Raw genomic sequence first — 26166 nt, 5'->3', positions numbered from 1 at the left:
CTTGGTTATGTAAATTTTTAGGGAAAAAGAATAAGTTGATGTATTTCTGTTAATTTATTTTATTTATTGTATTTTAAAGAACATTTTAGTATAATGATATGCAAATAAGATTAAAAATGTAATTGTTACTAAATTGTGTGAATTCATCATTTTTTCAAACATGACTTGTATTCAATTCCTTCCATTGACATTAGTACTAATATTTTTATTTTTCAACTCAACAAATGAGCCAAGCTCAAGCTTACGAGCCATCTAAACGACTCGAGCTCGAGCTCGAGCTTACGAGCCACCTAAACGAGCTGAGCTCGAGCTCGCGAGCCTATTATCGAACATGTTTGCGAGCTCACGAGCCGAATATCCTTGGGCTTGATCTTGGTTTGATTAAATTTTCGAGCTCAAAATCGAGCTTGGGCTTGGTTTGAAATGATTAACAAACAAACTCAAACGAGCTTTTTATCGAGCCGAGCTTCGAATAGCTCGCGAACGGTTTGGTTCATTTACATCCCTAATATCAGTAGAATAGAAAAAAATCTGACTATATGTGAGGAAAAAAGTTTATTGTATTAAGATCAAATTTTGACTAATTAGATGATCAGAATCTTAATTGAAGCCGACCTATGACCCGATTTTCAAAACTTTCACTTTAATTTGTTAAATTTGGAATTTGACTAATCTAATTCTTTTTTTTTTTTAATTATTCTCTTCTTTTGTCATGAAATTTAAATAATTTATACTTTTATATTTCATGGATATTTTTTTAAACATTCCTTAGTCCCCTCGTAGAAACCCACTTAGGATAATAATGGTTTTCTCATTAATTATCACAATTATTTAATTTGTCCCTAAGAATAATACAACAAGCAAGATACGATGCATATATACTCGTTTACTTGGTTTTTTCAGCTCTTTATAACATCAAAAGCCCCACACTATTCACATAAATAATACAAATTGGCTTGATAAAATATCAAAAAAGAGAGGCCTGATTATCTATATATCATGAATTGAATAGGCATCATAATTCACCGTGATTCGAAATTATCAAATTCGAGACAAACTCGAACATGTTTGAACTTTTTTCCTAGCTAAAGTCGAGCCCAAATTATTTTATTTAACAGTTCATGAACCGTTCACTATCTTTAATATTTTATTAATATAATATAAGTATATATTAAATAAAGATATTATTTATTCTCAGACAATATTTGGTTCAAATAGTTCATGAACATGTTCCAATCTTTCCAGACTTCCAGCCAAACTCGAATTTGAGCAAAAAAATTAAAATATTCGAATTTCGAATCGGGTACATCTAATTCAAGCCTGAAAAGTTTTCCATATAGATATATTCAACTTAATTTGATTCGTTTATACTTCTAATCTCACCACGTACTCATTTTCTTACCGTTGGTAGACATATATTTATATATATGTATATGTATAGAACGAATAAAAGGATAATCAGTATAATTATTAATGATAATATAGAATTTATCATGTGAATTGTGAGGGTAGGCAAACCTCAAAATCAGCTTTCGGCGGAATCATGCATTTGGGAGCCAATTTATAGTGGGCAAACCCATGCATGTATCACTGTGCAATATTATGGATTTAGTCACATTCTGTACGTATCCTAACATCTCCCAATTTCTTTCTAATTNTCAACAGTTTAGAGGTGTAAACGAATCGAGTCGATTCAAAAAATATTTTATTCACACTTGAAATTATCAAATTGGAGCTGAATTCGAACGTGTTCAAATTTTTTTCGAGCCAAACTCGAGCTCAGCTTATTATGTTCGATAGTTCGCGAGCTTTAATATTTTTATAATATAATATATATAAGTGTATATATAGATATCGAGCTTTAGTAGTTAGTGGACATGTTCTAAAATAAGGTTAAAAACCTCTTGGTATTATTTAAATATTTCAACAAACAAATTTCATAATTTATGTGTTGCATTACAGACTTAGTTCTAATATGCTCTCATATATTGGATTATGATAAATATTTGTATAGCTTTATAATAATTTAATTAAATTGGATTAATAACTTTATCAAATGAAGATTCATCCTTTCAAAGAAAAAAAATCAAATGAAGATTCATACAAATGAAGATTTTGATAAATATTTGTATACAAATGAAGATTTTGATAAATATTTGTACAATTCTTCATACGCCGAGTGTGCTCACTTTCTTCGTTATTAATGGTTCCACCTCCTCGCCACACCTCTTGGAGTCTCGCCCCAGCTCGTTTTAATTTATGGATCTGCTCCGAGGTTGACCACAGTGTCGTGTTAAGCATCATATCGGCTGTGAGTGAAACAAAGAACAACTAGATTCTGTGATGCATATCAAATGAAGGAATCATTCATCTTTGTACAAGAGCGTAATTTCACTCTAGTAATGTGCAGAAACCTTATCATATCACTCTTTACAAATCTCAACTTCAGCAAGTAACTAATTTCACTACTCTAAAATTTTTACCTAGCATTATTCAAAATATATCACAACAAAAACTTAAAGCAGAGAATGTATCTAATTCCAAGCAGAAACACATCTTCACTCCCAATCTCTGGATGTCCACTCTCACGGTTGACGTACCGAACAATCTGCAAGCACACCTTGGGTATAAACTTATACAGCTCCGAGTGTTACAAGAATCCTGTTTTCACTAACTTTTAATGTCAAGAATCCAGTCTTAATTGGCCCTTCAGCCGACAAGCTGTCCCTTTAACCAAAAAGTCTAAGCCGTGTGGTTATAGGCTCCCGGCACATGGGACACAAAGATAACGAGACACCACAATCCCTGCATGTCTGAAATTTCCAAAAAAGTGACCGAATGAAAGATGACTTTCATTCAAATTGTGGTATACATATACATACATCCACACACACACACATAAATTAAGATAAGCGAAGATAGGTGAAAGGTTCTCATACCAAATGCCCACATCCAAAAGCCATGTCTTTCGGATTTGTCAAGCAGATCGGGCAAACCTTAATATGAAATACAAAGTGTAAGATGAAACATTATTGAGAATGTTAATAACATGATAAAATCTAAACTGAGATAGAAGTTCACTTGCTCAGTTGATGGTCCTGATTCGATGGGTTCCAATTTTTTTGATTCTTGACGTGACTTTATAGCATTGTCGTGGTCTATTACTTCACGGGGAGGAGGAAGAGTTTGTCTCCTACAACCTGCATTATGTTTGCTTCACAAAGGAAAAACACAAGAATGGACATAACTTATTTCAGATATATAATATACAGAATAATGGGTTATGAAACTCTAAAGTCCTTCATTTAAAATTACATTGTTTTTTAATACAGAATATGTAGGCTGTTTAAATTATTTGAGGGAAGCACAATTAAACTGGATCCAGAAAAATAAAATAACAAAATATGAATCAAAGAACAATTTTTGAAGATACAAACTCATAAAAATTTTGGAGGCTTACTCTTTGTATTGAAGGGTCAATGTTGCTCTATACTGAAATGGTATTTCCATGAGAGCAGCAAGAGCAAAAGCTGATTCCTTTTTAGCCGCGTCTGACTCCTCTGACATTATTTTTGTGAAGTTGACAAACTGCGGCACCATTTAGTAACATTTATGCAATATAAGAAAACTCTATTTCTGTTTTGACACAAGTACAGAAGATGCTCGACAGTTTTACGGCTGATAATGGATCAACTAGTGTTAGCACTTTCTTATACTGATGAATACCTGGAAATTATCGAATGCTCGTTGAGGAATGTTGTCATCAAATCCTTGCATTGCATCCCAGGGCCCGTCCCCCACACCAATTAGAATAATAGAAAGAGGATATTCACTATATAAAAACATGTTATAAGCTAAACTTAAGAAGATGTGTTAGAGCATGCAATAACTTGTTACCAAACCATGTTTACCTTGCTGCAACTATAGAGTTGATGGTTTCTTGTTCTTGAGGACTAAATCTTCCGTATGGTGTATCAGGACTTCTAGTGACCTAATTCCCGATAAAGATGATTTAACAAACGGTGGGGAGCAATGTGTGTATCTAATGTCATTAGCAAGAAAGAAAAAGGGAAATGAACCTGTCCATCTGCAATGATAACGAGGACATGGTACTGAAAATTACTTTTCTCCACCATATCAATTGCAGCATCGATTACGGGTGCAAATGATGTTGGGCCTATTTGTCAAGTAGTCAAAACGAGAACAAATATTATCTATTTTCACATGGAATGACAGGTCATACTTTTCTAAATTCATGGTAAAATATGTATATTATGTTCTGATATTAGCTAGTGATTATTGTTAATTGCCATAAATATAACGTGATGCACACTAATTGTTTAGAAAGGTACATAAATAATTCAATTCGATTGATCAATCTTCAGGGCATAAGTTTTCAAGTTATGAAAAAATATTTCACGGTCTAGAGAATATTCGGATATCCAATAATGTAAGAAAAAACATTTGCATCTAGAAATATTTTAATATAGATACTAGCAAGACAGAATAACCAAGTTTATCTAATTCTGAAATTTCAAATAAAAAATTAGAACATCACCACGAGTTTATATCTAAATCACCACGAGTTGCTAAGATTTGGAACTTACACAGAAGTAAATAATCTATCAGTCGACCGCATCAGATAAAAAGTTCGACCATATTCTCTAAACTAACATCACAGCATAGTGAATAGGTACCTGATAACTTCAAATACGGAAGAATTTCTTTATATCGTGCAAGAACTTCCTCAAACCCGTTACAAGGTCGATGGTCAGGGTAAAAGCTAAATGCGTATCGATCGTGAGTTGTAGCTAGTAAGAAAAAACATGCTTCTGCTTATAAGTATAGTTACAAAAACAGTACCTATATTACCAACAATGAAGAAAAAAGAAATGAAAGGAAAACTAACCATCGCCAAATCCAAAACAAGGTATCAAATTATCCTCGTCAAAGGAAGATAGAGTTCGTCCAATGATAGAAATGGCTTGCTCATATGGATTTTGTGAGGTATGAATCGAATGGAGGCTTCTCCTGTTGAATGAATACTTCCCTAAAACCATGGTTAAAGTAAAAGATTATTTTCTTCGCTAACAAGCACTGAAAAAAGAAGCATCTTTTATCTGAATATCTGTCAACCTGTCCATTCATTGCTCTTCGTAAAATCAATGCCAAGAATTAAATTGGATGATTCCAGGCCAGCCTCCCTTAACGCATCTACAACCTGGAAACATGGCAAACAAATGTCATTTTAGACTTTCAAACGAACTCTCGGGATCATAAGGCATGGTGGAAAATAATCACGTTCAATTTCAAGACTAGCAACATGGAAAAAAGATCCACCTCTTTCAAAGAGTTGAAATTATCACATATGGATGAAGGATGTTTTTTCTTTGTGTTGTTAGCATTAACCGAAGCTCCAGAATGTGTCGGATGATGATGCGAATAAGTTGTGTGTGTTGAACTTTGAGCATGTTCAGAAGATCGAGGTTGATGGTCGGTATCAACAGGGTAATTTTCATGCACATTCAATTGACGTGTAAAAGTTTCATACGGTTCATCAGGTGATGATTCACTGTTACCCATATTGTGGGGGTATTATCTCTACTTCCCTGATAACTCTGCATAAATGAAATTACAAAGGCATGCGAAGAGCGGCTTGATTAGTCTCAACTGGGAATAAAAAAGATTTGATATGTCAAACAAAAAAATATTGCACCCCAGCCCAATTCATATCTTTCTATTTTCAATTATTGCAAGCAACAAAATGTTCTTGATTGCAAAGAAGGAAAAAAGCACATGGTTGGAACTTGGACCAAATAGAAACCTATGAGAAACTTACATCCTACATTTCGTTAAATTTAAATTGTTTAAGTGAAAACTATGGGCTCGGCAGCTGTATCTTCGCAACTCTTAGGTCTCTCAGCTGTATCTGCAGATACAGCAGCATATATTACAACCTAAACGGACTATAGGCAGTCCATTCGACTCCAAAGAAAGAGGTAAAAGGTTCCACCAAGAAAGTTCAAAGAGATTCTACAAAAAGGGAGTTGAAAGCAATGATTTGTTGTGTCGTACATTGGATAAAAAAGAAGTAAGAACATCATTAAAGAGATTTTGATGAATGTATATTCTACTCTATAAGCCACATGAGGATCAACATGTTCCAACCGTTTTGAAATCACCCAAAACTATGAAACAAAATCCCACACCTATTTTTTTCTATAACCGGTTCAAAAGTAAGCAGAAAAAAGGGAAAAAAAAAATCAAATTGACTTATTTTTATTTAGCCTCCACAAACAAATCAATCATGAAAGAGATAACAAGAACTAATAAACAGAAAAAATAAATAAATAAATCCCCTCCACCTTCAGTCTTAACTTTAAAGTTACTTCCTTTTACTTTTGCTCCATCTCCTTTCCTTTCTACCAAATTCCAGAACTTTATACCTCAAAGTACATAATTCAACATAGCAGCCACTCAAAGAACCAAGAAAGTTCGATTCAATTTATTAGGCACAAACTCTTGTTTCAATTACTTGAGAAAACAAATATTTCCCACCTTCGCAAAAGGAAACCAAAATTCAAGGATCCCATTTCATGTTTCAAGAAACTTTCAATATCCCCCATACATCGAACGGGAAGAGCCCATCAAAGATTCCATTTACAAATATTTACCATAAAAAAAAAAAAGTTAACAGCACAAATAATTGAACCTCTCAAGCTGCAAATTCAGAAAACATGGCCCCTTCACGTTAAAGCACAATCATTTGAACAGGAAATCAGATATACGAGCATGAATTAACACACAGGAAAAAGGGAGAGACGCGATCACCTCCAAGATTTGAGATATTGACTTGCAGGTTTTATGGGTCTTTTCTGCTAATCCGTTTGTAAAATGAAGAAATGTCAAAACTTTTAAAGGAGAGCGGCTTACGTTTTATAGTTTGGCAGAGTGGACCAAGAAGCCAATTGCCTTACGTTTTATAGTTTGGCATAGTCGACCAAGAAGCCAATTGAGGCAATGGTCAATTACACTGTACGTATCAATTAATATCTGAGACTGAATATACGGTCAATATAATTATTAATGTGATTATTTCAATTAGATCCAGCGAGGTTTATTCATTTAATAAATTTTATGATTTTTTTAAAATGAGATAAATTTCATAGATTTTTATTGACTTTTTAAAAATAGTATGTCTTTTGTGAAGAGACAGTTTCACGAATCTTTATTCGTAAGACTGATCAACCATGTCTATATTTACAATAAAAAATAATATTTTGACATACAAGTAATATTTTTTATTGGTAACTCAAATAGAATATATGTCTCACAAAATTGACATGAGAGACTAACTCACGGGAGTTTTTCTGTTTACATAATATCACAGTTTTACGAACATATTTATGTGGATTCCTGTACACTTTTTTCCAATAATTTTATATATTTTTTGTAAAAAAAAATTCTATAGAGATAGTATATAAATTAATTGAAAATGCTAAAAAGAATTAAAAAATCAATTTTTAGTCAAAAAAGTTAATAAAAATTTTAAATTTTATTTATTAAAAAATTTATTATTAGTTACAATTCGATGAGTCAATAGTATTTTATGATTTTCTTATATTTAGTTTAATCATTTTATTAAAAAAATTCATAATTATAATTTTAAACCTTATAAAATTTCAAAATTAGAAGCCATAAAATAAAGAAATAAAATTTAATTTTTTAAATAAAAAAGAAAATAAATTGTTTTACCAAAATTATACCATAATTTTTTTAAAAATAAATTATAACTTAAAATTTTAATTTTAATTTTATTTTTTTATCAAGTTGTTTTGAGACTATTCATTTATTAAGAATCAAATGATATTATTTTTTTAGATCATCTTTTAACCTGAAATTCAAAAAAAGAAAGGGCTGAAATCCCTATATATGATGCAAGAAAACACATTACCGATAGCATAGCTCCCTAGCCTCGAAGAGATATGTAACTCTTTTTTCGTAAAAAAAAAAAAAAGAATTAGATAGTGCTATGATACATTTCGGAATATTGTAAAGGTAAATAGCTCTTTTTGTTCCTTTTTCGATGTCTATCTGAGGATCTATGTCAATGTTTTTGTATGTTTAAGCTCGCCTTTTGCTCTTATTTTATTTAATTTTTATTTTTCGCCTTTTCCGATTGGAAACATCACCTATCCTTTCTATGATATTGAGAAGCAAGAGGTCGTATCCATCCAATCATAAAAAAATCTGCAGTTCCAATAGTGACACTAAGGTAGAAAGTTATAGGGCTTTTCACTATTTACTGTAAGTACAAAAAATAGTTAAATAAGTAAGACAGTTTTAGGGAAGTTAGTAATCTACCGTATCACACCAATGGAGAAGGCGTGATATATATATAAAGTCACGTCGTCTTAGTCTAAGATAGCGTGAGTTGCTAGTTTTTATATTTTTTAAAAAAATTAAAGTTAGATGGCGTGACTTGATTTTTTTCATTTGACTACCTAAATTATTAAGTAAAAATAATTAAAATTGGTGTGACAAAGTGATGTGATGTATCATAATCAGTACAAATCACGTCCTGCGAAACCAATTACAACATCCTGCTAAATGATGTGTTTTTGATCGAATATTGAAAATTTGTTTATATAATTGATGAACGTTTTGATTGAACATTTGCCCTCATATCATCATTTTTCGTTGGTCTGGATATAAATTTTGAAATGTATAATTCATTTTCTTTTATCATTCTTCGAATTATTTCAGCATGAATTTTAAGAGTGATGTATGGATTGAAGTGGTGAAAAACAAATAAGCATACATTTTTTTCAGCGTTCGAGCAAGTAGAATATATTTAATTGTTGGAGCAACTCAATATTAATTTCCACTTCAACATATGATGTAGTTATGCTTTAAATTAAGTTTGTCTTTCAAGATTGATCGAAACCGATAATTTATTTATTTGTGAATATATTTTTGCAGATAAACTTTTAATTTTTAACTTCTATTTGAGGTAAATATGAATATAAATTCCATGAATTAATCTTTGAATATGAATTATGATTTAATTATTATCTTACATATCTAAATTATTATTAAAATAATTAATCATGTTTCAATGTATTATTATAATCACTGATTTTGCAATATTTTTACAAAAAATAATAATAACTAAAAAACACGTAATGATTAAATTGCACAAAAATAAAAAAATAAAAAACCTAACATATTAAAATATTCTAATATAAATAATAATTTCATTTATAAATTTAATATTTGACATAAATAATTTTTATTAGTATGCATACTTTATATTGGAGCGGAAACAAAAATTTACCAGCAAAAACACAAAAAGTTTCAAATTAATTAAAAATTTCCTTGAAATTATGAAACAGATTAATTCAAAAATTTACGGGAATTTACGATTGAAGAGATGAATGAAAAGAAAATGTTGAAAAAAAATGCATATTCTTCGATTTATAGAGAAAAAGAGATGTGCATGAGATTTAATAATGTCCCAGAATAATTATTTAGGATGTAGTTTTGCAGCCTATAACCCATGTTCTACGTTCCTCGGTAGCGTACATCTTCAACCGACGTAACCTGCCTTCAAAAAAATAAAAATTATGCAAGGGAGTTGGCGTGACTTGAACAATGTTATGACACCTACTCAATTGGCACGATACTTTAGTTTCGTAAACACTTTCATTTTTACTTTATTTTATTACATTATTAAAATAATTATTAAAAAATGTTTAAAAAATCCGAATAATATAGGTTCACTTTAATTACAGAAAAAAGATGGGATTTTCGGCGTTAAGACTAGTTCTTTCTTTTACAAATGGTTCCCCACTCTGCAATCACATTCATTGACGTTAATGCAGCGAAACCAAGCTTTATTATTTTGTATAAATCATAAATTCAAAATCACGAAATCAATTTTAAAATTCAAAATTTTCAATGATATTAATATAAAAAAATTAATAAATTATCAATCAGCAAAAAAAATTGAAAAGTAAAAAAGAAAATGAATATATAAATATATTTTGAAAATTATAGAGAATGATAAAGATAAATGAGACGATAGAAGAAGAAAATTGAAGAGAATAAAATAGAATAGAACAAAAGAGAGATGATGTGAGATAAAATGAGAGAGAGAAAGAAAGAGTTTGTGTATGAATTCCACGGACTAAAAGTTTTAAATTTTTTTGAAAATCCATTCAAATCTTTGGATTTAAAACCAAATACGATTTTTGATAATCTATAGTTGTACTTTAAGCTTTAATATTTGTATGTTAATGAATTCCATGAAGTTATTAAAAGTCTACTGAAAGTTTGAATCGATCTAGATTTTTATAGAGTTTTTAAAAGTTAATGTTGGATACCACTTGATTTTTTTTAACTTTGAATATTACCAGTCTTCTATAGAGTTGATTGAATATCTATGGACTTTTAAAATCTATGAAAGTCATTAAAAATTATCAAATATCTTACATGAATACATCCCGTGAGCTACGTACATGTAATGGTTGGAATTTTTTATGGATAACTCAAATAGAATATACGTCTAAAAAATTGACACGTGAGACCATTTTACATGAATTTTTGTGAATAAAAAATACTAATAAATCTTGACATGCACTCACGTAGAATAAATTATAATATATAGTATATAGTATAATTTTATATATAACAAAATATTTTGTAAATATAATGAGGTTAACGTAATTATATAGTATAATTTCATATATAGCAAAATGTTGTGTAAATATAATGAGGTCAACATATTTTTTTGTTTAAGGTTAATGTTCGAATTTTTTAAACATTAATTTTTTTTAATGACATTACGGGAAATGGTATTTGACTAAATTAGTTAGTATTATGGTCCAATCTTTTATAATAGTATTGATTTTATTTAATTAAAATATTTGATTCTCGTTAGCAATAATAATAATCATCTAAAAATAAAATTATATAAATAAATAATTTATATGGCATCAATAAGAAATTAATAGTACGACAAACGTAATATGAAAGATTTAAAAATCCAATTCACTTAAATATATAATATAAACTTAATATTATATGTAATTGTTATACGGGTATATATTTAAAATAATATTAATAAAATTAAAACATGTTACAATTGGTACCCTGGTGTGGGTATATTGATACGACCATTTAAAAAAGAAACAATAAACCTAACCAAATATTGAATAGGTCTTTCATAAAACGGTCTCGCGGATCTATATTCGTGAGACGGATCAATTATGTCCATATTTACAATAAGATTAATATATTTGACATAAAAAGTAATTCTTTTTCGTTGATGACCCATATAAAATATCTGTTTCACAAAATTGACCATTGAGACCGTCTCACAAGATTTTTTGTGCCAAATATTACTAATATGTGTTCCAAATCAATATAAAGTTTGCTCATAAGGTGGAAATTTAAGAGTTTTATTTTGAATTTTTGACTTGGTTAATATCTTTCTTTTAATATTTGAATCTTTTACACTGAATTTGGAAAATCAAATTTAATTTTCATGTAGATTTCTCATTTATTTTAAAAAAGAAGAAGAAAATAATGGTTATTTATTGATGAATCACAAAAAAACAAGTACACTAGCTAATAATCAGAAATTTCCATTTCAATTTTTTATTTTGAATGAACGTATATTAAATGTGAAAAGATTAAAATTCACTTAAAATAAAACGATTGTAGAATTAGTAGTAGTCAGTTCTAGAAGGTAAAATATTATTTATTCATTGTTTTAACATTAAGAGATTATGAAAAAAATATTTTTAAAACCAATTCAGATTTGTTGTGATATTGTAATTAGTTTAGAAATCAAGAAAATTCAATTTTTATTAAATTTTATAATAAAAAAATAAGATAAAGTATTATTACTAAAAGTTGTATCATAAATTTGAGCCATACAAAATTAAAATTGTATTTCCTGCATCTCAATCATATATATTTCTTTTGTTTTTCACGTTTCGTAAATATATAGTTAAGTTTCATTTAACAATATTTTTTTTAACATATTGTTATTAACTAAACATGTAATCATATTTTAAATGAATAAAATAGTGATAAAATACNTATTTAGGACGGAACAAATATTTAAGGAATAAACAAAAGTTGGCAACAAACAGCCACCAAACTCCGTGCAAATTTGAAACCAGCGGCCGAGCCCCACATGACCCACCTGGCAAAACATTATATATATGAGCAGAACAAATTCTGAGAAAATTCGTAAAAAAACCCTTGCACAGAAATCTGAGGTGACGGCAACTTTCTTCCTCAGGTACACTCTGTTCTATCTTCTCTGTCGCTTTCATCGCATGAATTTCAGTTTTTTTTGTTTGATTTCACTTCCCCAAGTGCAGCAGAAATGGGTTCACACTTTTTTTGGTTTCCTTCATTGGAAAGGAAGAATCTGATTCTTGTGAATTTCGGTTAAGAATTGAGATAAGACCAATGCTGCATTTAGGGGGCACCCAATTCGGGGAAACAGTGAGCCCATCAACGAAAAGTTGAAATGTTTTGAAGCTTTTTGCGGAATTCGATCGGAGGATTCGAGTTCCCTTGCTCTTGCATGCGCATGCAAGTGTTGATTGTTTCATGCATGAGTGGTTTGATTTCGTGTTTTAGTTGGCGGTAACTTTCGCGCAAGAGTTTTGATCATCATTCTATGTTTTATACTCCGTCAGGAGGTTTTTTGATCTTGGTCTGAGTTTTTTTCGATTATTTTGTGTATGTTTGTGAATAAATCCTTCCTCCTCTCTGGGTTTGTTTCAGTTTTTTTGTTTTGTTTTGGTGATTGAGACATTTGACGACTTTTTGGTTTTATTGTATTTTCACTTGCTAAATCCGAACAAACAACATATTTTAGGTGTTCAATTAAAGGAAGTTCTCTGGTAGGGTATCTAACTATTAATGATCCCGAGATTGGTTTCAGTGAAATTCTGGCCTATGTTTCCCATGAAAAATTAGTAAGATGATAGATGGAAGACCATTTATTTTTCAGTAAACTTGTATGACCTTGGAAAATTACTTCGTGGTGAAGAATTATGGACTGATTTGTCATTCGGAAGCTCTTTTCCTAATGAGTCAAATAGAACACTCTTAACGAATTTAACAAGTGGTGGCGCTTTTCGGAAAACACAAGCTTGATTGAAAGAATAACTATATTTGCCCCTTGTCGATTTGTAAATTAATGAAAGCGATCAAATCGACAGTATCTGTTATATTTCACAACCGTGTAACGGTATAAGAAGCACTTAGCAAGTTGGAGACGAATGGTTGAGACGCAAACTGACACGTGTTCTAATCTGAAAATTTATAACCAAACTTGTTTAGAACACATAGCACGATAGACTTGCTTTATCATTTCTGTTTGTTGAGATTTTAATAACATTACTATCACTAATAGCCTCCCAAAAGTAGCCTACATCTGAGAAGTACAATAAGAGAAACACAGCAATGAATCTTTTAAAAAGGTTCAATGATAGAATCTTATGTAAAAACCAGTTCCATTTCTAGACAAATTATTTTTGATGTCGCATTTTCGACAGGTTTGGCAACTTTTGGTATTGAGACGTCTCATTCCTTTTGCTTCGCTTACTTTACCTCCTGTTTTTAGTTCCTTCAAACTGAGAGTTGCCTTTGCATGTTCTTTGAACCTGCAGATTAGGAAATGGATACTGGAGGTAATTCTTTAGCATCTGGAGCAGATGGGTCCAAGAGAAAAGTGTGCTATTTTTACGAGCCAGAAGTTGGAAATTACTATTATGGGCAAGGTCACCCAATGAAACCTCATAGAGTTCGGATGACTCATTCTCTTCTTGTCCATTATGGGCTACTTCAGCACATGCATGTTTTGAAGCCTAATCCTGCTCGAGAGAAAGATCTCTGCAGGTTTCATGCTGATGATTATGTCTCATTCTTGAAACGGGTCACCCCAGATGCACAGCAAGACCTAGCCAGGCAGCTGAAGAGATTTAATGTTGGGGAAGATTGCCCTGTTTTTGACGGTCTTTACAACTTTTGTCAAACTTATGCTGGAGGATCCATTGGAGGAGCAGTGAAATTAAATCATGGACATTGTGACATTGCTGTGAATTGGGCTGGTGGCTTACATCATGCAAAAAAATGTGAGGCTTCTGGATTCTGCTATGTGAATGATATTGTTCTGGCAATTTTAGAACTCCTCAAAACTCATGAGGTACACCCACTCAGTTTCTGTTATTAATGTTACACTTGATGAGGGGACTGTTCATATGTAAAATTGCTAATATATCTGTATCACTTGCTGTTTGTTGGATCAGTGGAATATGTGAAGGCAAAACCAAGCTGCTCATGTTTCAGGGACATAACTAAAACTAAATTTTAAAATTCGGAATGTACCTACATTTTGGTGATAAAAGTGAGAGAATGTATCGGAAACATTAAGAAGTTTGAGAATCAGGACATGATCTTGATCATAAATTATGCAACACATTTGAAGTTGCTACTTTTATTATGGTTAGATCTGTTTATGTTATTTGCCTTACGTGATGATTGACTAAAACATTTGATAAGAGAGGTCTGAAAAATTGATACCAATTGAACTTGACACGATTCTTAACATATGTGAAATACTTACCATGAAATAAGCCATTACAAAATTTAATTTTTATATAAGACAGTGATTTCCCCGTGCAGCATGGATCTCAGTATGTCTTTTAGTCTTCTTAGCTGCTGTTTTTTAATATTTCAGCTTTTGTTAATGTTTTCATTACATAATTTTTTAATATCTTTCAAATTCCTCAGTCATTTAATATATTTTATCACTGCAGCGTGTTTTATATGTGGACATCGATATTCACCATGGTGATGGGGTTGAAGAGGCTTTTTATCTCACTGACAGGGTCATGACTGTTTCATTTCATAAGTTCGGAGATTATTTCCCTGGTACTGGAGACATACGAGATATTGGATATGCAAAGGGGAAATATTATGCTCTTAACGTTCCATTAGATGATGGAATTGATGATGAAAGCTATCAATCCTTGTTTAAGCCAATAGTTAGTAAGGTGATGGAAGTTTTTCGGCCAGGGGCAGTTGTCTTACAATGTGGAGCTGACTCCCTATCTGGGGATAGGTTAGGCTGCTTTAATCTCACAGTTAAAGGTCATGCAGAGTGCGTCAGGTTTATGCGATCATTTAACGTGCCACTTCTTTTGCTTGGGGGAGGTGGCTATACAATTCGTAATGTTGCTCGTTGCTGGTGCTATGAGGTACACCATGCGTATTAAGTTTCCACGGTCTATAATGTTTGTTAATAGACAAACTTTTACATTTTACAGGTATGCGGAGAATGTAATTCTAAAACCAGATTTCATCTCAGAGGATATACATTTTTAGTCTTAATTTTATGATATAAATCGTGTGCACATAATAAGACCATCATTGTAAAATTGACCATACGTTTAGAAGCCAATTTGTTCATATACGGATTGTTTCTAGATTTATTCCTCAATTATTGTTATTCTGAATCATATTTCTGTTCCATGTACAGTGCTTTCTTTGACTGAAATGTAGAGTTAAAGAAGTTCCGTTTGTTGTTTTGCTGTTCTTATTATACGTTTTTATTTCATGAGCAGACAGGAGTGGCACTTGGAATTGAGCTTGATGACAAGATGCCTCAGCATGAATATATAGAGTACTTTGGCCCTGACTACACTCTTCATGTTTCTCCTAGTAACATGGAAAACAAAAATACTCAGGATTTGTTGGATGCAATAAGAGCAAAGCTTCTTGATAATATCTCAAAACTCCAACATGCACCTAGCGTACAGTTCCAAGAAAGGCCACCTGACACCGAACTTCCAGAGGTTGGTTTTTGTAACTGTCTATTGTTCAGTTATAAGCATCTTTTCCAAAACACTTGACTTCTTGTAGAACTTATTCCCATATTAAAATCTGTTTATTTTCTTTAGTCGGTATCTTGTATTTCATAACTTCCCTACCAAAGTAATTTTCAAGAAGAATACCCAATCTTACGTTTGTCGTATCCACAACAAGAGGTGATGTGATGATGCTAGTTCATATAAATGCATTGTGTATAGGAGGATGAAGAAGAAGCTGATAAAGATGAAAGGAAAGATTCCGAATCTGATGTTAATGCTGTTTATGAACGGTATACTTTTATCTTCTCCATTTCTTTTCTATTCCACATCCTATTTATTTGAATACTTCTTGCAACAATCATCATTATATCCATTCAGTGAGTCATTGCCTGACAGAGCGAGACAGGAATTTGTTGAATACGAGGCAAAAGATAAGGTATCTTTCATTTATCTCTATTTTTATGTGCGATATTTTTCTTCTTCTGATATAATCATGCTAGTAGCATTACCTTACAAATTGATGAGACGTAGCCAAAGGCATATGCCAAATCGATTGCGACTATGAAATCTGCCTGATTTTGTTTACCAACATATGCTCATGAGTGAATTGTCATTTTGTTCGATGTAGAGACTCTATATATTTAGTTTGTCCACCAGTGGACAAAGGCCACCCACCCCACACAAGAAAAAATAAAAAGAAATCTCCAAGATAGTTTTGTGAAGTTTTCATGGGGGTGACGCTGTATAGTCATTTGAACATCATGTCTTTTATTATATTTTTTTGGTTTTTGAGTTGCAACTATTTCTCGTTTACTTAGTTCTTGTGGTGTTAAATTAATTTACATTTCATTTTTGCGGTTTGCCCCTACTTTATATTATGCATTTTCTGCCACTACACTATAAATGTGTGTTGTATCAAACCATTACTGTTTTTTGAATAAAGATCAGAGGCGTTTTGATTAGTTTAAGCACATTCCTTGGCAGTTTCGAGTTGTTATATTCCTGTTTCATATTGACTTGTAACAATAGTTTGAGAAAGTTTATAAGATTTCACATAATGGATTCATTGGTAATATGATTTAGTTATATTTCCTTGCTACCACCAGCAATTATATTCTTCTTCTCGTCTTTTTTTGGCTTGATCTCTCTTTAGCTGTTGTCGTATGCACAAGATTATTGGATTATATCATGTCAATCCATTTTACAGAACATTACATCTATTTTTCTCAAAATTTTCAGAATGATATGGCTGTTGATGAGCCTGCTAGTGTGGTGGACTCAACCATTATTGAGGCTCCAAGCTTGAAGGTATACCATGCTCGTTCTAGAGATTTCGTTTCTACATTCACTGAAACGGAAACCTTGAAGGTATACCATACTCCAACGTGGTCCCTGATTCAATATATTTGCTTCATTGTTTAACAATTCGAATAACGTGCTAATCTCCACCAGGCTTGCAAATTGACTGAAGAAACAACCACCGTTGCAACAGATACACCACATGTAGAGGCCAAACAAGAGAACTCGGAAAGGCCGAATGATCAGCCTGAGGAGATGGATCAGGAATGATCAGTTAAATTGTTGTTCATGAAAACCACATAAATTTCAATAACTTCTGAAGTTGTGTAATGCTTATTATGGATGCAAATGGTACTTTTGTCTGAGAAATTTTGGGGATGTGTATAATATTGTGTTATGTGTATTTGTGGTGGATATAATAACTTTATATGCACACACTAATTTTCAGTATGATATTTTGGGCTATGCTTGTCACTGAGATTCTTTGTTCATTGACAAATTGGTGGGAGAAAATAGTTAAAAAAATAAAATAAAATTATATAAAAATGAAAAATCTATTTGGCTATATTTTTCCAGCTAACTTATATGTGTGTATACGTCTATTATCTCCACATTTTTTAAAAAATTATAGCAAAAACCTACACAGGTAAATTGCTTAAAATTATTAGTTTATGTAATAAATATCTTATAATCTACTTTTATTAAAATTTAAATTCTCTATTATCTCATACATTTATTTTAAATTAATTATATTCCAATTTATTTGAATTTGAATTTAAAATTGTGGTGGAAATATTATATTTTTTTCCATTATTTGAATTCAATATAATTTGGAAGAATATTTTTATTTTTTAAAATTTCGATATTTCATATTTAATATCTTTTTATGTACGTATTGTTTTTTAAAATAATTATAAATTTATTCTTCTTCCTGCACATGGCCAACTGACTACTTGTTTTTTTCCCAATCCCTACAAAGTACTAGTCTGCTTATTATTTATTTCCATCTGTTTCGATAGAACGATTTAAATTATGAAATATAATTTCAAATCGAAGTCATTTCCAAACACAACTTCTTTTCGTATGTTTATCGAACATTTCACTATATATCGATCATTCCACCTGAGAGTCTAAAGACTCCAATCTAATGTATTTTATTAACTGATTTGTTATTATATATGTCATGTTAATTATTTTTTAATTTTTCCTTATTTAGCTCTTATATTACATATCTGCATATGCATATAGGCAATATTTTAGGTGATGGGTATGGAAAAAGTTGTCAATTTTGTCTTTAGATTGTCCCTTTTTTCTATTTTTGTTCTTCAGCTTGTTAAAGTTGGATCTTTGTTTTATAAATTTTTTTTTTTGTGTGTCGATTTTCAATCCTATTTCGTTATAGCGTCGGTGTGGTACTGTAAAATGCTAATTTGATATTGAAAAATTGCTGACATGTTCGACACTATGTCAGCATTTCGATGAAATATGATTAAAAACCAACAAAAATATGGAATTACATGACTAAGACCTAACTTTGATTAGTTAGAGCATGCAAATAAAAAAAAATGTTGACAATTGAGGGAAAATCTTTGGATCAAATCAAATAATCAAGAAAGTTGAACAAGTTTAATTTAGAAATTATTGGATTCATATTTTTGGTGTGCCCAATTAAATTTTTTTTAATATAATTATATATGACTATGTTTGATGTTTTATATATATATATATGCCTCCTATATAATATAGAACTAATAGTTTAAATTTTCACCTAGTGGTGAGTAAAAAACCTGTCAACCCACTTATTATCTTCATTCCTCTATAAATGTTGTCTTCTTTCTCACATTGTCAAATACCTCAAAATATACACCAAATCCAAATGGATTCAACTCTCAATCTCCATCCCTCATCAAGCCACAAAGCAAACAGAGAGAAAAAAGGGGTTCTGATTTTTGACACATCCATTATAGAAAAACAAGAAAACTTCCCCAAACAATTCCTTTGGCCACATGAAGACTTGGCCTATGTTTCACAAGATGAGCTCAATGAGAAACCAATAGATTTGAAGGGCTTCTTCAGCGGTGATTTAGAGGCAATAAATCTTGCTGCGAAACAAATAAGGTTTGCTTCTTTAAATCATGGCTTCTTTCAAGTTGTCAATCACGGTGTAGGTGCAAGTGCAATCCGCCACGCCTACGAGCATATGGATGCCTTCTTCAAGCTCCCTTTGAGCAAGAAGCTTGCTCTGAAAAGAAAACCTGGAGATCTTCGCGGGTATTCGGGTGCTCACGCCGATCGATTTTCGTCCAAACTGCCGTGGAAGGAGACATTCTCCTTTACCTATGAACATGATCAACATGATCAAGGACTTGATGTGGTTGACTACATCAAATCTGTCATGGGGGAAGAGTTCGAAGAAGCCGGGTGAGATTCAATTTTCATCACACATAAACATAAATATGTATGTATGTATATATACCTTAAATCTAGTTACAAATACAATTTTTCTGCATGGTCATTTCCATATTGCTTAAATTCTCAGAGGGGTTCTATTTTTTTTCTTTATTCAGGGTTGTTTATCAAGAGTATTGTGACGCGATGAAAAACTTGTCCCTCATTATTTTTGAACTCTTGGCAATTAGCTTGGGAGTTGATCGTTTCCATTTTCGCCGGTTTTTCGAAGATGGCGTCTCGATAATGAGAGTAAATAACTATCCGCCTTGCAAGAAAGCAGGGCTCACTTTTGGGACAGGACCTCATTTTGATCCCAATTCCTTAACTATACTTCATCAAGATCAAGTTGGAGGACTCGAAATCTATTCAGACAACAAATGGCGATCCATTCGTCCTCGCCCGGATGCCTTTGTTGTTAACATTGGTGACACATTTGTGGTAAGCATATACAAACACATAATACACACACATATACATACATATATATGTGTGTGTATGTATATATGTATCATATGTGAGATGTCATGTGGCTGTACTTGGTGCTGCCTATGCTTGCATGTATACATGAGTACTGAAGAAATTATGGGCTTTCATTCACCTCTTTTGGAGAAACAGGATACTTTTGCATGCATTAAATGTGGTAACTTGTATTAGTGTAATGAGTTCGATAGGAAAAATAAAGATACAAGTGGTCCGTCACATTTGTGAGTACAATGAAAAATGTTTAATCGAGGAAGTGATATCCAACAGAAATTACACACAGATGAATATATTACGTGTACTATTTTCTATAATATCATAGATTTTATTACACAAATATACAAATAAATACAAAGCTTTTAGTGACATCACTTATCAATTCTTTCAATCTCCATTCCTAAGTGCTAAAACGGTGCCAGGTTATAATAAATCAGTCACTTTTTGTCTTTTTTCCTGTTTAGCTAGCAGGAGAACATAAATGACTTTATCTTGAATCAACAGAAAAAAATTTGAAAAGATATAAAGGGTGCTTGAAAATTCTGTTAAATAATTGGTTTCTTGAAAAGATATAAAGGGTTCTCGAAAATTCTGCTAAAATAATTGGTCTACAAGCAAAATGAAAAGATATAAAGTCATTCTAGCTTGAAAACTCCATGCGGAATAATTGGCTACTTTAGAATATAAACCGTGCGGTATATATACTGCAAATCTGATCAGTAAATTGTACAATATACCACACACAGGAATATACACAAAATGGAGAAGAATTTGCTTAATAAAGTCAACAAAAATACAAATATATCGACGAATTAAAATGAACATATATCTCATTTTTGTACAATATATGCAGGCTTTATCGAATGGGAGATACAAGAGTTGCCTCCACAGGGCAGTGGTGAACAAGGATAAAACAAGAAGATCGCTTGTATTCTTTGTGAACCCTAAAGAGGACAAAAAGGTGAGGCCCCCGAAGGATCTCATGCGCAGAGAAGAGACAAGCAAGTACCCAGACTTCACATGGTCGGATTTGAGAGAGTTCACTCAAAACCACTACCGGGCAGATACTACTACGCTACAAAACTTTGTCCAGTGGCTTCATATTCACAAACCAACAAAAGAAACACAACCTTAAATATTGGTGTTTATTTTTGGGGTTTTTTTGGGAAAATTTATGTTTTGATCATGCAATGGTTTTTTTTTTTAATCTTATCGTCGGTCAACTTACGGTTTTAGTTTTTTAATTTGAATTTTTTTTTTTATTTTAGACATTTTTATCATAGTGCTAACGTGACATTGTTGACATGACTTGTGTCACTTAAACAACACTATGGTAAAAGTGATTAAAGTTGAAAAAAAATTGTAAGTTAATGGACTAAGATTGTCCATCATGGGGTTGGCTTGTCTTTTAGTTCGATAGAATATGGGCGAGTGTGGGAGAGTTTCTTGAAGTGTTTTATCCTCTTTTTGTCTTTCTTTTGAATGGAATGGTGTAGTACTACTGTTTTTCAAGCACGCATGTATGCAAGTGAGAGACAATGTATTTGCATTTATCGTGAGTGTTTGGCTTGGATTTTGATGTTTGGTGTTTTAGAGAAGTTTGGATTTTGATGATTAATGTTCTTCGGCTATATTATTATATATTGAAAGTATTTTAAATAAATATGAGACCTCCCCTTCACATTAAAGTTCAATTGGAATAAAAATATTAGGTCGATGGAGTCTAAATTATTGTTTATATTTTTCTTTTATTTTGTCAGAGCATATATTCAAGTATGACTTGTCTTTGTCTTTTCATGTGGTCACCTACATATTTTTAACATATTACTCTATTGTTGATCTATAAGCCTAATCGAATGTTCTCGTATTTGTTCTTATTTCCTTGGTCACGAGGAGAACTTTTGTTTGAACAAAATTAAGAAAAAAAATACATTGAATTAGAATATGAATAAATGTATTGTTCTAAGGGTATCGTGACTACGTAATTACATGTCATTAACGCTCATATATTACAAGTTTTAACGCCCATATATTGGGAATATGTGAGCGATACACATGGAAAAATCCACTCAAGTATTGTCAAATAATAAGACGCAAAGAACGAAATGAAAGCATCAGGTTTAGGCCACTTAGGAGGAGAAAAAGACATACGTTTATGGTTGATTCGATGATCTCTTCCAAGAGTTCCTAGCTCGCTCATGGGTCGCCGCCGTTGGGTCCGATCCAGTGCAGTCTATGGTCCCGGTTGGGTTGTCTCGTATTTCATCTAGCCAGAATGTACCGAGGTCTTGTTCTATGTTGGCCTTAGGAAAGTGAGTTGCGTGGCCGAGTTGCGTGGCCTTCATTATAACTTTCCAATTTATATAAACAGACCCCATACTTTACTTCCAAGGAAATCAAAGCCCTTACTTCTCCTTTCATTTGATAAATCTTAAATTCGAAATTTCAAGAATTCAACGCTTAGAATTCGAAGTTCGAAACAAAAAAGGTTAACATCTGTGAGACGGTCTCATGATTCGATTTGGTATTAACAAATAGGTATCTTGTGAGATGGTCTCACATATCTTTATCTGTGAAACGACAAAAGAGACCTACTCAAATGTTAATTATGTGATTATTAAATAACTTTATTTCTTCATGAGCTATGTTATTATTCTAGGGAAGGCGGGAGGCATTATGATGTGCCAGTTGGTTATTTTTGTTAACCATCTCAAGAAATTACGAAATTATGGAAAATATTAAAATGTGCATAAATAATTAAAAAAAATATTGTATAATTTGATAATATGATATAATACTTTATTTTCATCATATATTCCTCATTAATTTGAAATTTTTTTCATCATATTGAATATGAATTTTTCCTAAGATTATTTATAATAGGATATCACAATAATTATATGAATAATATAGTTTTTATTTTGAAAAATTATTTTAGTTTAAAATAATGTACTAAAATATTATATATCTTATTAAAACTCAAAAAAGAGGACAATTATGGCAACTAATTAAATTAAAAATAAGATTTGATTTTGACCAACTAAAAAAATTAAAATTCAATTTAAACCAATTTAATAGAACAAATTTCTTTGTAGCTAGTGTGAATCAAACGACAATGTCCATCAATATCATAAAAAATGGTACAATTTACTTTTATATTGTCTTTGTTGAAATTGATTGCGTAACAAATTAAATAATTAGTTCATTTTAGAACAAAAATCTTATGCTTTGGAAACAATCCAAGTTTTCACTAGACAGAAATTGCATTTATAACAAAATAATCTTTTAGGAGAAATTACATCGTCCATCTTAATTACAATTTGTATGTTTTCATTTTTTGTCATGTTATCGGTCAATTCACTATCTTTCTCCACTAACTTACATTTTTTTTTTCCAATTTTTGTCGCAATGTCAGATGAGGCATCATCATTTTCGATTACACGTCATCATTTTTCGAAGTCATGTCAACACTGTGAGAAAAATAACTAAAATTAAAGAAAAGTATAAATTATTGGACTAAAACTGTAAAATGGCCACCGTTAACATGACAAAAATGAAAATCATGGAACTCACATTTCAAAATTTTAAAAGAAAGATATATTTGTTTTAAAAGATAACTATTATTGAATGAAATGAAAATGTTATTGTAAGACAGTTTAAGTCTCCATCATAGTACTCTTATATAAAGCTAAAACAGGATGATGATTAAAGCGACTTAATCACAAAAAGGTTGTGAAACTTTGGGAAAAGTACTCAACAAACATAAGGTCCACATTTTTTAATTATACAAAAATATCAACTCAAAAAATGGTTAGATTTCTTGTCACTTTGAATGTGACAACAAAAGTTGTAGCAAATTATGTACCATATGATCCTATATATTATTATTACAAACACAATAAAAGATACCTAGTAGTTTATATCCAAGTTTTCATCTTTATTAAAATCGTTAAATTTTAGGTTATATTTAATAGATTTTGATTTGATTCGTGAAGAGTTAAAAACAAAAAACCCATATATTATCAGTTGCTACATAATCTCGTGTTTTTAAAAATTAGGCATAAAACCATACAGATGGGTAAATGTACTTCATTTTTTATATTTTTTTAAAGAAAATGGGCGTAAAAGCGTATTAATTTCATAAGAGGGTTCCGTTGTATTTTTTACATTTTACGAGGGTGTAAAATGCTATTTTCCCATCAATATTAAAATCAATCTCAAGTATTATCGGTGTGGAAAGCCGATCGGACTGATTGTACTTCATAAAAATAGATTTAAGAGGCTTTGGCTATGCTATATCATGTATGTTGCCGGCCTCATCCCTCAGCTTGGATCCCCTAAACACCCCAGGGATCCGAGAGCTCCGACCATGCCGAGGGTATTAGCTCTCGTGTGGCATGACTACTTCATATCCGGCGGATAAGTACTATTTCTTTGTTCATATTGTTCGGGGCAAATTGTTTTGGTCTACCTTCTTTGCGATGTGCTAAAAAAGTATTACTACTGATGATGAATTTTGATTGTTTTAATTTGGTTACCGATCGACAAGAAACTTATAAAAGAGACACATCCAAAATGTGTTTGGTCTCAAATTATAAGTGCCGACTAAAAGATAGAGATGAAAAAGAGATAATTATCTTGTTCAGATGATAGTTCAAAAATTCGAGGGGAATTCAGACACGAGAGTCGAGATGTCATTTCCTACTTAGTTTTTAAGGATGAACCTTTTTGATACTTCAAAGTTTCAGTGTGAAAAATGTCGATCGAGTTCGACCCGATTTTGATTTCATGAACTCACACAAGTTCTCATGTCTCACGACCCTAGTCGTATTACAGAGCATGGCAACAAGAAGTGTAGTAGACACAAGGTAATAAATCCCTAAAGTGGTGATCCATCCACAGGAGTCTGGCCATAAATATCTTCCCACAAAAAGCCTATAAAATAACAAGCAGAGGGGACAAACAAATTCAGACTACAAAATCCTAACCCTGGTCTGCAGACAAAATATGACAATATCTCTTTGAAAAAAAACAAAAAACCAGTTTACGTTTGATTCCAACTCAAGGAAATACAGACATCTAGGAAACAAAGGAACCATATGCTTAGGTTGATAAATTTGCAGACACATAATCTTTGGGACACTTGTCATTACTTTATTTTATCTTGCCACATTTTCTATGCCCTCTGGTTCTGTAAAAGCCATACAAGATTTGGGTTCAACCCATGTCTGAATCTGTGATTTGATTGTTTTCGCTCTAAGGTTCATGAATTTCTCACTTGATATATGGCCCCATTGGTGTTGAGCTTCGAATTTTGACCATTCTTTTGATATGCATAGTAGGAGTCTGTCTCTATTTGTTGTATATTATATTGGGAAAATATCAGTGCTGGCTAGCAAGCTAGATAAATGATTGGAGGTCCACTCATTTATAGAAATTAAACACACTATATTGGTACATGATACAATAATTCATGCAATATTGAAAATTGTGATTTATAGTATAATTATATATATTATTAATGTGATACATTTTGTCGCACGTGTAAAAAATTAAAGATTGAAAATTAGTTTATAATGAGTTACAATAGATTTTATAGCAACTTAAGTTAATAATTTTTGTAAAACGATGACAAATACTTAGTAGTTGCTATAGAAGCTTATTGTACAGGCGCGAGCTTGGGACGTGACAATTACATTGTTTTCTTGTATATTAAATTTTGATGGAAATTATAAAATTGATTACTATAATTTTGACTAAACAATGAGTCCTATAACATTTCACTATTTATCTTCCAACCAAATGGAGCATGCTAATCTATAATCTTGATGTCACATCAGCAGGGGCGACGTACAGCCCCTTGTACCCGGGCTTTAGCCCCGGTGGTCCAAATTTTTTTTAAAAAATTTATATGTATAATTTTGGATAAATTTGATATTAGCCCGGGTATATCAATTTAAAATATTAAAGGATGTTAGAGTTTAAAATTCTAGCCCGGATAGCGCCAGACTCCTGGCTCCGCCACTGACTATCAGAGGAT

General features: G+C 31.6%; 3 protein-coding genes across 7 annotated transcripts; 2 read left to right on the top strand and 1 right to left on the bottom strand.

Moving 5' to 3' along the window:
• Positions 1-2318: 2318 nt before the first annotated feature.
• Positions 2319-6981, bottom strand: LOC140974242 (E3 ubiquitin-protein ligase RGLG3-like). Of its 4 annotated transcripts, none has more exons than XM_073437597.1 (12): positions 6832-6981; positions 5341-5618; positions 5137-5221; positions 4910-5050; positions 4698-4811; positions 4080-4177; positions 3912-3991; positions 3727-3832; positions 3461-3588; positions 3082-3214; positions 2940-2996; positions 2319-2813 (listed from the first exon to the last, which is right to left on the bottom strand). In XM_073437597.1, exons 2-12 carry the CDS (start codon positions 5581-5583, stop codon positions 2730-2732), a joined length of 1269 nt encoding a protein of 422 aa, XP_073293698.1. In that variant the 5' UTR covers positions 5584-5618; positions 6832-6981; the 3' UTR covers positions 2319-2729. The 4 variants fall into 4 exon arrangements, 3 of the variants coding, with proteins under 3 accessions (XP_073293698.1, XP_073293700.1, XP_073293699.1); XM_073437599.1 differs by lacking the exon at positions 6832-6981 and adding an exon at positions 6536-6672; XM_073437598.1 differs by lacking the exon at positions 6832-6981 and adding an exon at positions 6366-6500.
• A 5194-nt stretch (positions 6982-12175) lies between these two features.
• Positions 12176-17639, top strand: LOC140974241 (histone deacetylase 19-like). 2 transcript variants are annotated; one of them, XM_073437595.1, is made up of 8 exons: positions 12176-12313; positions 13698-14233; positions 14847-15287; positions 15654-15884; positions 16119-16189; positions 16278-16335; positions 17139-17267; positions 17352-17639. In XM_073437595.1, the coding sequence occupies exons 2-8, from the start codon at positions 13706-13708 to the stop codon at positions 17466-17468; spliced, it is 1575 nt and encodes a 524-aa protein (XP_073293696.1). In that variant the 5' UTR covers positions 12176-12313; positions 13698-13705; the 3' UTR covers positions 17469-17639. The 2 variants fall into 2 exon arrangements, with proteins under 2 accessions (XP_073293696.1, XP_073293697.1); XM_073437596.1 differs by lacking the exon at positions 12176-12313 and adding an exon at positions 12513-12666.
• Positions 17640-19037: 1398 nt separating this feature from the next.
• On the top strand, positions 19038-21272 carry LOC140974243 (gibberellin 20 oxidase 2-like). Its single transcript, XM_073437600.1, has 3 exons — positions 19038-19619; positions 19766-20087; positions 20980-21272. The coding sequence occupies exons 1-3, from the start codon at positions 19075-19077 to the stop codon at positions 21259-21261; spliced, it is 1149 nt and encodes a 382-aa protein (XP_073293701.1). The 5' UTR covers positions 19038-19074; the 3' UTR covers positions 21262-21272.
• The last annotated feature ends 4894 nt before the right edge of the window (positions 21273-26166 follow it).

This window comes from Primulina huaijiensis, chromosome 3 (assembly GCF_012295235.1).
Source record: "Primulina huaijiensis isolate GDHJ02 chromosome 3, ASM1229523v2, whole genome shotgun sequence".
Taxonomy (NCBI): Eukaryota; Viridiplantae; Streptophyta; class Magnoliopsida; order Lamiales; family Gesneriaceae; genus Primulina; species Primulina huaijiensis.
This window is presented reverse-complemented; position numbering and strand designations above follow the sequence as displayed.

Bases quoted from the DNA above. Each gene is read 5' to 3' on its own strand.
- LOC140974242 (XM_073437597.1), bottom strand. From the start codon at position 5,583: ATGGGTAACAGTGAATCATCACCTGATGAACCGTATGAAACTTTTACA. The intron at 3,215-3,460 runs GTAAGCCTCCAA...TCCTTTGTGAAG, and splicing joins TTGACCCTTCAATACAAAGA to CAAACATAATGCAGGTTGTA. The intron at 2,814-2,939 runs GTATGAGAACCT...TGGAAATTTCAG, and splicing joins CTTTTGGATGTGGGCATTTG to ACATGCAGGGATTGTGGTGT.
- LOC140974241 (XM_073437595.1), top strand. From the start codon at position 13,706: ATGGATACTGGAGGTAATTCTTTAGCATCTGGAGCAGATGGGTCCAAG. The intron at 14,234-14,846 runs GTACACCCACTC...TTATCACTGCAG, and splicing joins AACTCCTCAAAACTCATGAG to CGTGTTTTATATGTGGACAT. The intron at 15,288-15,653 runs GTACACCATGCG...TTTCATGAGCAG, and splicing joins CTCGTTGCTGGTGCTATGAG to ACAGGAGTGGCACTTGGAAT.
- LOC140974243 (XM_073437600.1), top strand. From the start codon at position 19,075: ATGGATTCAACTCTCAATCTCCATCCCTCATCAAGCCACAAAGCAAAC. The intron at 19,620-19,765 runs GTGAGATTCAAT...TTCTTTATTCAG, and splicing joins GAAGAGTTCGAAGAAGCCGG to GGTTGTTTATCAAGAGTATT. The intron at 20,088-20,979 runs GTAAGCATATAC...CAATATATGCAG, and splicing joins ACATTGGTGACACATTTGTG to GCTTTATCGAATGGGAGATA.